We start from the raw sequence: 12,408 nt of genomic DNA, 5'->3' as shown, positions 1-12,408 counted from the left end.
CACTCAAAACACTCTCGGTAAGAAAGGTCACTAAGACAAATAAAAAAGTATGAAGCTCCCCAATGGGGACACAGACAGCAATAAATAAAAATAAAAAAAATAAACACCTGACAAGTGTTCTAATCCCTCTCCACTCTTTCCAATACTGCAGTAGGCCATAAACAGTTTTTAAATTTGAATTATTCATAAATAGAATTCCAGCGATCAGTTTCCTTTATATAGTTAGTTTGGGCCAAAACAAACTACTTCCATTACACATGTTCATGTGGCTGCTGTGTGCGTTGCAATGTACAAGTGCATTAGCTTCCAACAGCATGCAGTGCTGCGTTCTGACAGCAGTACCGGTGACTTCCTGTCTCCTGCTGGAACTAAACAGTCGGGTTGAGCGTTTCGCCACCATTCAGGAGTAGTCTTCCATTATTATCAACAAATAAAAGACTTCCTCTGACTGGCCGAAATGGAGAGGCGGGCAGACAGTCATGGTTTGCACCTCAGCCAATTAGAGAAACCTTTGTACAAATTAAGAATAGAAGGCTCTTCCTGAATGGCAGAAAAGCACTCAGCCCAACTCTTTTTGGTTCCGGAAGCAGTCAGCGTGTCGCTCATGCTGCATACTGCATGTAGCTAATGTAACTACAGTACATCAGAACATAAAAAGAGCTGTGCTAACAAAATTCAATGTAATAAATCAATATAAATCTCACAATCAGTCACGTAAGCAAGTATCTCCGCCCTATCTGCTTAGTCGCACGTGACGTCGGATGACCTCACTTGTGACAAAACGTGTAGGGAGGAGATATGTGCTGAAGTCCTTGCGTCTTACTGATCCTGGAAGTGCAGGCGTTATGAGAATTGCTGCCAAAATCATTTGTTTACTGTATTGCGCAAAGACTTCTTTTAGCACGCAAGTGTGATTTTATTGTTTTAATAAAGTTATACCAAGGATATCACACCATTGGTGCATTTTGTCTTTATATTCCTCTTTTGAGCAAGAGGATCTGTGGCGGAGGAGTATCATTCATTTCCTGCCCCCCTATGGAAAGGAGTTGGGGCTGCCTTTTTGCTGTCCACCCTGTGACGATTATGATTTGAGCTTGGTAGAACTTCTATGGGTCATCTGCGGCGGCCGTAAGTGTGCATTTTTACCATTTGTGGCAGTGGTTTTACACAAGGATGGGATAGCTCAATGGTGATGGACACTTACTGTATTAAGGAATTTACTGGTTCAATCACGTAGAGGTCGGTTTCCTCTCTCTTCATATTTGTCTTATATCATTGGCGTTTCTATTGTGAGATGTATATTTATTATCACATTGAATTGTGTTAGTTCAGCTCTGATGTTTATGTTATATTGTACTGTGTCAATACTTCACAGTTGAGTTGCTGCTTTTGTACACTGATTGGTTGTTCACCAACTCAAGTGCAGTTTAATTACACAATAACTACAGTACAGTGAGGTGCAAGCAGAAGCCACATCAATGTGTAATGGAAACAGTTTGTTTGACCAAGCCTGGCCCACACAAACTGAAAGAAGAACTAAACCCAAATTATTACTGGTTTTCCAAAAAAAAAAAAACAGTTGCCAGTGTGCCTATGTCAGCTCTCACCCGAACTTTAAAGTGGATGCAAACCTGATTCATGAAATCTGACCTATGCACATATAGCTGTAGTGTTTTCTTATCTCTCTCCAAAGCACTGAGTCCTGTGTGTTTCTGCCGTTTTGTTTCTCTGTTATCTGCATGATAACTTCTGACAAGTTCTCCAGGACGGGACATAAAACCAGCCTGAAGTTTGTGTCAGGGGAGGCTGCTATAAATAGATTAGCAGAGAGCTTGTCTTGTCAGAGCATAGCTCTGCAAGTCTCTGCTTATGTGGATGGGGGTGTGTACCTTTCCTCCAATCAGCTGTCTCCTTGTGTAAGCAAAGGCTACACTCACAGTGCAGAATGAGGAAGTAAAAATATCTAAAGAATATAGAAAGGGAAAGACAGCAGATATACATGAAAAGCTTATGTAGGGAGATTTGTTTCATCTCTGTGTATAATCTACGGCTGTTCACTTCACTGGGTATATGTGAGGGTTTACCTCCACTTATGCGGCTGTTATCTTAACAGATCACATGTGCAGCACCATGGCAACTGCAGATCAAGCAGAGGCCAAGATAGCAGCTTCCTTGGCTGTAAAGGATAGGGAGGGTTTAGTTCCATTTTAAAGTCGAACAAAAGCTGGAATTCATTTTCAAAAATGCAGCAATACAAGATTATAAATTAAAAAGGATATGAAGTAAACTTACTCAGACACAAGCCAATACTTCCGGCACGGCCGCTTCCATAGAGGATCATGGTTGGACAGCTGGTTGAGTCTTCGGTTAACAAGACTGCAGCTACAAGGAAAAAAAATCAATCATCATACAAGTAAAATATGCAGAGAAACAGGTTGTCATGTATACACTGGTGGAGCAGGTTTTGTCATTTGAATTTGCTACCCAGAACCCCACCATCATTGGCTGATGGTACATGGATCTCTTTTGTACCCCTGTATGAGATACAAAATTAGAAAAATTAAACATTAAAAAAAATAAAAGTGTGAGTAGGGGCCAGTTCACACCATAGAAACGCAGTTGGGATGCGTTCCAGGTGCTTTTCTGCATGCGCGTTTTGGATGTGTACCAGTGCGATTTTGAGGCAGTCCAGTGCATTTTTTCCCCTCTTTTTTCTTACCCTTAAATAAGGACATGTGTGTTCCAGTGCGCTTTTGTGTGTTTAGGTGCATTTCTGATGCGTTTTACTGTTTTCCAGTACAGTCCAGGAAAAATGCAGCATGTTCTATTTTTTTTCTGGAACTGGAACGCACTGGTGTGAACTACGCCATTGAAAACCATATAACCTACTTTCCATGCATTTTTGATGCAGAAGAAAAAAAAAAAAAAAAAGAAGACGCACTGGACTGCATGTAGTGTGAACTGGCCCTTCAAGCGGAGTTCCACCCATTTAAAAGTCAGCAGCTACAAAAAGTGTAGCTGCTGACTTTTAATAATCAGACACTCACCTGTCCCGCGGCCCAGCGATGCGGGCGCAGGAAGCCTCGCTCATCTCCCTCTCCACAACATTCTAACTGTGGGCGCCTGGCTGTGGCTTCAAAGCCAGGTGCGCATGCGTGAGCCGTGCTGCGAATTGCCGGGCAATCTTCTGGGACCTGTGACGTGTTCCAGAAGATTGCAGGGAGTGGGGAGGGGTGAACTTCCTTCCGGCGCCAAGGTGCCAGAGGAGGAAGTGGGAGCTGGCTGCCCACCCCCCCCCCCCCAAAAAAAAAAAAAAATGACATGCCAAATGTGGCATGTCAGGGGGTCACCATCACTTAAAGCGGAAGTCCTATTTTTGGGTGGAACTCTGCTTTAAAGTGCATAAGAGAGAAAGAGGAAACGAAAAACAAAGTGATGACAGTATAGTCCCGTGTTTAATATCCCCAGATTTGAGCCCAAAGGTCAGTGCAGTTTATGCACACTTAAAAAAAAACAAAAAAAACAAACACTACTTTAGGTCTAAAAGATTAAAGTGGTTGTAAACCCTTACAGACCACTTTTTACTACAGGTAAGCCTATAATAAAGCTTACCTGTAGCTACCCAAGATATCTCCTAAACCTGCACGGTTTACCGTTCCTCCACCGCCCCTGCCCATTGAAATGAACTGATAACGCTGCCGAAGCCCCTGCAAAGTGCTTTTCAGTCGCACTTAACCCTTTCTTTGGCCGCTACTGGGGGTTAAAAGCGCCTCGCTAGCGGCCGAATAGCGCCACTAAAACGACGGTTAATCGCCACTCAATGTGAAAGGGCTCTAAGAGAGTGCTTCCAAACTCAGCTTGATACCTGTATAGATGATACTTGGGAGCCAGAAATCTTGCTGATTGATAGGGGATCAAATACTTATTTCACTCATTAAACTGCAAATCAATTTATAAACTTTTTTGAAATGCGTTTTTCTGGATATTTTTATTGTTATTCTACCTCTCACTGTTAAAATAAACCTACCATTAAAATTATAGACTGATCATTTCTTTGTCAATGGGCAAACGTACAAAATCAGCAGGGGATCAAACACGGTTTCCCCCTCACTGTACATACAATTTTTTTTTTTTATTTTATTTTCATTATTTTTTTTACCATGAAAGTGGAGTTATCCTTTAACACTGCTAAACTCAGTGGAAAGACTTATTTTCCCATAGGAGATTAGTGAGAGTTTATACAAATTTGTGTCTTTTGTTATGAAAGACAACAGCTGACAGGAGCTGCGCATCCCCAAGTCAATTTGTTTTATAAAAAAAAAGTCATTCCCTACAGTCATCCAATCACAGTTGCTGCAGATTGGCACGGTGCCAGAACACAGAGAGCTTGGGAATATCGTACCAGACTGTACTGGGGACTGTACTTGATGGTGACGTATGAAGAAGTGAAGGACGGGGCGGGGACAGAACTGGTTTACATTTACAAGGATCTGTCCCTGCCAGATAACAAGCCTGGATGTGTCTCTGTGATGATATCCACACTGCATATTTATCTGACTGTACCACACCAACTCTTTGCATGCAAACATCACCTGCGGGGTTACATAACATGCAGATCTATAGAAAACCTCACACCATTTTTATTATAGGCGCTGGGCAGCTATTTCCAGTGCAAGACATGCTTGATCCCTATGGGGGCAATTCACTCCTCTGCGTTGCAGTAGTGTGCGCAAAAAAACAAACAAAAAAAAAAAACAAAAAAAAAAAACACCCATGCAAAATCTCACGTCACACCTTTTCTGTGTCAACAGAGCTTAAAGAGGTTGTAAACCTCGGGAAAACAAAAACAAGAAAAACAAAAACTAAAAAAACCAAACAAACAACAAACTAAAAAAAAAAAAAAAAAAAAAAAAAAAAAAAACTAAAAAACAAACAAACAAAAAAACAATTACAAATACATACATCGCATATACATTACAAAATACTTCCCTTAGAACGATGCCCTGGATCTGCGTCGGCCCTCCGAGCACAGCACGGATATCTTCCCCCGGAGTTACTTCCTGGTTTGCGGCTCTGGCCCTGTGATTGGCCGGAGCCGCGATGACGTCACTCCCGCGCATGCACATGGGAGCCGCCGGTCACGGCATGACTCCTGAAGAAACTACACCAGCTACCCGTTTCTTCAGTGCGCCGATGACGTCGGCAGCAGCGCATATACTGAATATCTCCTAAACTGTGCAGGTTTAGGAGATATTCAAGGTACCTACAGGTAAGCCTCGTTATAGGCTTACCTGTAGGTACAAGTGGTGTAATAGAGTTTACAACCACTTTAAGGGCTCGTTTACACCACAAAAACGCACTCCTGATCTGTTCCGGATGTGTTTCTGCATGCATTTAACACATTTTTAGGCACATTCCGGTGCGTCTCCAGATGTTTTTTTTTTTTTTTTTTTCACACTGTACTGGGGTCCTGTGCGTTGTTGATGCATTCAGGTGCGTTTTACCGCATCCCAGTACAGTCCAGTGCAGGAAAAAAATGCAGCATGTTCTACTTTTTTTTCTGGAACTGGAAAGCCCTGGAACTGACTGCTCTGGTGTGAACTATGCCATTGGAAACCATATAACCTACTTTCATTCATTTTAGTCACAGCCGGGTGCCCACACTTGCAATGCCAGCTCCGTGGAGAGGAGAAGGAGAGAAGAAAGTCTTCAGGCGGGCGCATCTCTGGATCCTGGGACAGGTGCGTGTGCATTTATTAAAAGTCAGCAGGTACACTTTGTAGCTGCTGACTTTTAATAAACACATAACTGGCTGGAACTCCGCTTTAAGAAGTGGCCACCTACCAACATAGTGAATAGTGGAGCCAGCACCCACCAGTGTTTTTTATGGGTTTTTCTTTTTTTTTTTTCCCCTTTTAAGAATCATACTTACCTAGGTGGATGCTGCATCTGTCCCCCGGCGCCTCTGAACACCGCCGATCGCTCGGTTCTCACAGCTCCCTGCAGACTGTCAGTTCTCTGCTCTCTGCTCTGCCCCCTAATTGCTCACTGGAGCGCTGGACTGTGGAGGGGGCGGCCGGCTCAGGCTCCCAGAGGCTCGCCGAGAGGTCGAGCAGGGAGTCGGTCCAGGGATCTGGTGGATCCTGACTCCGTGGTTGCGATGACGCGGACCCTGGACCGACTTCTGCGCCATCAGCGGAGAGCCGACTTCAGACCGTTCTCTGCTGAAAACGGGTCACAGGAGTGCAAACCAAACTGCACTCCTGTGATCCATAAGAGAAGTGCAGCCAAATGAGCATATCGCTGGTTGTTAAAGAGGACGTAAACCCAGGTGGGTTTTTCTTCCTTTCTTCGTCCCTGCAAAGTAAAGGCATAATGTGCTTGTATGCATTATGTGACACTTACGTACAAACGAAGCCTGCGTCGTCCCCGCTGGAGGCCGCATTCATCTTCGCCCATCTTCCTTCCGGGGCCGCGGATTCCAGCTCTGTGACTGGCCAGAACCGTGTGACATCACCGGCTGGTCACAGCACACTCACCTGAAGAAACGGCACGGACGGCTGTTCCTTCAGAGCGCATGCGCCGATGGCATCATTGGCGCAGTAAAAAGTAAATATCTCCTGAACGGCGCACATTTATAGTACTTAATAGGTAAGACTTATTTTAGGCTTACCTATTAGGTACAACTTCCCTATGGAGGTTTATAATCTCTTTAGGGACACTGGCAAGCGACGGCTCCACTAATCACTGGATAAGGAGCCAGAACCCCCTGGAGTCCTTAAAGCAGATTTCCACTCAAAAGTGGAATTTCCGCTCATCCATCACCCCCCCTTCCAGTGCCACATTTGGCACCTGTTTTTGACAGGTACCATTCCCCACTTTCGGGAAGTTCGGCCCCTTCCTCCGACGCCAGACCAATCTGAAAAGCGCATGCGCAGTTGGGGACTGGCTGTAAAGCCAAAAAGCTTCATTGCCGGGCTCCCTTAGGCCTGTTTCACACTACCGCGGCTTCAAAGTCGCGCAATTTTTCAGGGAGTGCCTGTGTAACTCATCAAAGTCAGACCAGAGTAGTGAAGGGACTACTTTGAAGTCGTACTAATATATATGGTTGTGATTGGAAATCATGGGGAACGGACCTGTCCTGCGACTCGGGACTTCAAAGTCGCACGACAAGTCGTTCAAGTGTGAAAGGGGCCTTAACAGGAATGGTGGCGGCTGCACCCGACAGATGATCTGAAGATCGGCTTGGGGTGCCGACATCATGGGCTCCCTGGACAGGTAAGTGTCCCAATATTAAAAGTCAGCAGCTGCTGACTTTTACATTTTTTCAAGGGAAGGCCGGACCTCCTCTAACAACCAGCTAAAAACCACATAGGTGTTGTACTAAATTTATATGCAGTGCATTTTAGAAGCGCAGCAGCGTGAGTGGCCTTTTCATTTTTTTCTGAAAAGATAAAATAACCATGAAAAAAAAAAAAAAAAAAAGGTAAATTTACAGAAGTGCGGGGCAACGGGCAAACCAAAATGATGGGAATAACCGATGAAGGAGAATGTAGTTGGGGTTCCAGTGGGATGATCTACACATATAAATGAGAATACACAGAGCGACAGGACTATGATTACTAAGAATTTAGAATCCCTTCCAGGGACACGCTCTGATGAGTGGATGTATACAAGCCTGCGATTCATTATACACAGAGGGTTAGAGAACACAATACAGGTGTGGGATATTCACCTACAAAAGGTTTATTTTGCTGTTCTGGATAGTCAGAAATTAACCACTTGCTGACCGTCCTATAGCAGTTTTACTGTTATTATACACACACACACACGTGATCCCACACTTCCGCCTGCAGGGGGTGCCACGTGTGCTGCTTCTGCCGTTATACACAGAAGCCGTTCTGCGGGTGCCGGGCACTTGATGTCCGCCGCCACCTGCCGATCGTCAGGCAGAGAATCAGAATGGGGCTCTGCCTATGTAAACAAGGCACAGTTCTGTTTTAACAGAGGGGAGAAGGGATGGCTTTCTGTGTTTCTGCAAAGCAGGGACTCCAATCCATCTCTTCCCCTATTAAAAGCAGCACACATAATAAACACTGGCTAGGCACACAGGTAACCCTTTGATCTCTGCCTGATTTTTTTTTTTTTTTGATTATTAACCCCTTCCCAGCCAGTGTCATTAGTACAGTGATTAGTACTAAAAAATATGCACTAATCGCTGTATTAGGGTCACTGGTTCCCAAAAAGTGTCAAAAGTGTCAGTTAGGCTACTTTCACACAGAGGCGCTATAGTGCTAAAAATAGCGCCTGCAAAGCGCCCTGAAAGGGCCGCTCAATTCACTCCAATATGAAAGCCCTGAGGGCTTTCACACTGGCGCGTTGCACTTGCAGGACGGTCAAAAAAGTCCCGCAAGCCGCATCTCCGGAGCGCTGTAGGAGCAGTGTATTCACCGCTCCTAAAGCGCCCCTTCCCATTGAAAACAATGGGGCAGCGCCGCAAACCTGCGCCGCTTTACCGCCGACGCCCGCCTCAGTGTGAAAGTAGCCTTAGTGTTCGCCACAATATTGTAAGTTGCTGATTGCCACCATTACCAAGAAAAAAAAAAAAAAAAAGAAAAAAAAAAAAGGGGGGGGGGTGAGGAAGGAATTCCAATATATCTCCGATAGTTTGTAGACACTATAATGTTCACGTAAAGCAGTGTTCTCAACTCCTGTCCTCAGGGCCCACTAACAGACCAGGTTTTATGTATTACCTTGGGGGAGATGCAGACTAGAATACTGCAATCACTGAGCAGCAAATGATATCACCTGTGATGTATTTCAGTTATCTTGTAAACCTGGCCTGTTAGTGGGTCCTGAGGACTGGAGTGGAGAACCTCTGGTGTAAACCAATCAATATACGCTTATTGAGATTTTTTTTTTTTTTACCAAAACATATGTAGCAGAATACAGATTGGCCTAAATTGATGAAGAAATTAGATTTTTTTTCTAATTTTTTTTATTGGATATGTTTTATAGCAGAAAAATAACATTTTTTATTTTTTTTTTTCAAAATCGCCAGTCTGTTTTTGTTTATAGTGTACTCAAGTGCCGAGGTGATCAAATGCCACCAAAAGAAAGCTCAATTTGTGGGGGAGACAAATTCTACATATAGTGTCGCAGGACTGCGCAATTGTCAGATAAAGCAATGCAGTTCCGTATCGCAAAAAGTGGCCTGGTCAGGAGGGGGGGGGGGGGGTAAATCTTCTGGCGGTCAAGCGGGTAAAAAGTGACTTAAACGAGCGATCACAAACCTGTGCAATTCAGACTGATGTACCTTCAGAGCCCATTCATATTATTGCATTAACCCTTTCGCCACCAGAGCTGGTTTTGTGGAGTTTTTTTGCACACATGTGAAACATTTTAGGCCTGAAGATTAGTTAACTTCACCCGCACCATTCATTACCAGAGATCTGTGAATGATTAAACTACAAGAGAATATTCCTATTGGTAACCACACACTCTGATACGTTTTCCCCGAGCCATCTCTATCGATAGGAATAATCGATCTGTAGTTCACAACACAACTGATCAATATGCCACATACAGGAAAGTGGATGTCAGTGACCACCTGGACCATGCAGGTGAATTATTGATCGCATCTTCTTCCACTCTGCCAACTCATAATCTGATTGGTGGAGATACAAATCGGATTCATGACCAAAGGATCTCAGTGCTGCCGACCAATGCAAAATGATCGATAATTTTCCCCAAAGTGCCCGGGATCACATGACCCCCAACCAGCCCAGGATCAAGTGGATGGATGACCCCTGACCCACCCGGAATAGCAGATGACCCCCTTCCCGCCCCAGATGGGGGGTTGGATAAAGATGACCCCCAACCCGCTCAGCATCAAGGGGTGGGACAAATGACCACAAATCCACCCAGGACCAAGGGATGGAGGGGATGCCTCCCCAACCTTCCTGGGACCGGGGGGGGGGGGGGGGGGGATGACACCCCAACCTGCCCGGGACCAAGGGGGGGGGGAGGGGATGACACCCCAACCTGCCCGGGACCAAGGGGGGGGGGGAGGGGATGACACCCCAACCTGCCCGGGACCAAGGGGGGGGGGGGGGAGGGGATGACACCCCAACCTGCCCGGGACCAAGGGGGGGGGGGGGAGGGGATGACACCCCAACCTGCCCGGGACCAAGGGGGGGGGGGGGGAGGGGATGACACCCCAACCTGCCCGGGACCAAGGGGGGGGGGAGGGGATGACACCCCAACCCGCCCGGGACCAAGGGGGGGGGGGGAGGGGATGACACCCCAACCTGCCCGGGACCAAGGGGGGGGGGGGAGGGGATGACACCCCAACCTGCCCGGGACCAAGGGGGGGGGGGGGGGGGAGGGGATGACACCCCAACCTGCCCGGGACCAGGGGGGGGGGAGGGGATGACACCCCAACCTGCCCGGGACCAGGGGGGGGGGAGGGGATGACACCCCAACCTGCCCGGGACCAGGGGGGGGGGGGAGGGGATGACACCCCAACCTGCCCGGGACCAGGGGGGGGGGGGAGGGGATGACACCCCAACCTGCCCGGGACCAGGGGGGGGGGGGATGACACCCCAACCTGCCCGGGACCAAGGGGGGGGGGGGGAGGGGATGACACCCCAACCTGCCCGGGACCAGGGGGGGGGGGGGGAGGGGATGACACCCCAACCTGCCCGGGACCAGGGGGGGGGGGGATGACACCCCAACCTGCCCGGGACCAAGGGGGGGGGGGGGGAGGGGATGACACCCCAACCTGCCCGGGACCAAGGGGGGGGGGGGGGAGGGGATGACACCCCAACCTGCCCGGGACCAAGGGGGGGGGAGGGGATGACACCCCAACCTGCCCGGGACCAAGGGGGGGGGAGGGGATGACACCCCAACCTGCCCGGGACCAAGGGGGGGGGGAGGGGATGACACCCCAACCTGCCCGGGACCAAGGGGGGGGGAGGGGATGACACCCCAACCTGCCCGGGACCGGGGGGGGGGGATGACACCCCAACCTGCCCGGGACCAAGGGGGGGGAGGGGATGACACCCCAACCTGCCCGGGACCAAGGGGGGGAGGGGATGACACCCCAACCTGCCCGGGACCAAGGGGGGGGGAGGGGATGACACCCCAACCTGCCCGGGACCAAGGGGGGGGGGGAGGGGATGACACCCCAACCTGCCCGGGACCAAGGGGGGGGGGGGGGAGGGGATGACACCCCAACCTGCCCGGGACCAAGGGGGGGGGAGGGAGGGGATGACACCCCAACCTGCCCGGGACCAGGGGGGGGGGAGGGGATGACACCCCAACCTGCCCGGGACCAGGGGGGGGGGGAGGGGATGACACCCCAACCTGCCCGGGACCAAGGGGGGGGGGGGGGAGGGGATGACACCCCAACCTGCCCGGGACCAGGGGGGGGGGGGAGGGGATGACACCCCAACCTGCCCGGGACCAGGGGGGGGGAGGGGATGACACCCCAACCTGCCCGGGACCAAGGGGGGGAGGGGATGACACCCCAACCTGCCCGGGACCGGGGGGGAGGGCAAATGATCCCCCATGCACCCGGGGATGGGGAAAGAATGACCCCCCCCAATGCACCCAGACACAAGAAGGGAGATGATGACCCCCCAGGCGCCCATGAACAGGGGGGGGGGGGGGGGGGGTGATCCTCATATACAATGGAAGGGCCCCAATCTACACAGACACTGATCAGTGAAGGGGGGGATGGGAAGACTGTGGCGGTAGATCACACACACAGGTGACCCCGCACATCATAACCTGTCATGGTGAAGACTGGAGATCAGCTGACCGGGGGGGGAGGGACATACAGGCTGCACACTACACAGGGTGGTGGGGGACACATATCCAGGGCGGACACATGTTGAGCACAGCACACATGGGGGACACACAGCGGCTCTCTGTACCTGAGAATATCCCGGAAGTCCAGGTAGGACAGGATCAGCAGCAGAGGGTCAGACGGCAGATCGGCCAGTCCCAGCTCCCCGGCCCCCGCCATCTTTAGGCGACCCGAAGAGCAAGCGCGACTCCTCCCCTTTCCACCACCACACCACGCCCCCCTCCAAGAAGCATGGGGGACGTGCCTGTGTTTCGTCATCCGACGGGTCGCCTAATCTGACGAAACACCAGGCCATTCCAGCTGTTTAACCACGCCTACAAAACGCTGCCACGGACCAGCGGCCTGACCACACCCCCCTGGGGAGGAGCCATGGGCCTTGCGTGTTGGGTGCCGTGCGCGTCCCCGTATCTCTTGTATTTTATTGCGCCCCTTACGCGCTCGCAAACAAATGAAAAGCGATAAGGCAACATGTTCCCACCTAACCTGTCTAGTGTGTGTCCAGTGGCCGCATTCTCCACCTGTAACCCGCTGTTAAC

General features: G+C 49.5%; 1 protein-coding gene across 1 annotated transcript in view; it reads right to left on the bottom strand.

Moving 5' to 3' along the window:
* Positions 1–12,203, bottom strand: part of FBXO3 (F-box protein 3) — a 47,840-nt gene extending 35,637 nt beyond the window's left edge. The window contains exons 1-2 of the mRNA XM_073604216.1: positions 11,940–12,203; positions 2,293–2,382 (exon numbers count right to left, since the gene is read on the bottom strand). Of these exons, the coding sequence (XP_073460317.1) occupies positions 2,293–2,382; positions 11,940–12,130 (281 nt within the window). The 5' untranslated portion in view covers positions 12,131–12,203. The remainder of the gene's footprint in view (positions 1–2,292; positions 2,383–11,939) is intronic.
* Between the last annotated feature and the right edge of the window lie 205 nt (positions 12,204–12,408).

Source organism: Aquarana catesbeiana, linkage group LG11, assembly GCF_042186555.1.
Source record: "Aquarana catesbeiana isolate 2022-GZ linkage group LG11, ASM4218655v1, whole genome shotgun sequence".
Taxonomy (NCBI): domain Eukaryota; kingdom Metazoa; phylum Chordata; class Amphibia; order Anura; family Ranidae; genus Aquarana; species Aquarana catesbeiana.
The sequence above is the reverse complement of the archived record's forward strand: the minus strand, read 5'-3'. Positions and strand labels throughout refer to the sequence as shown.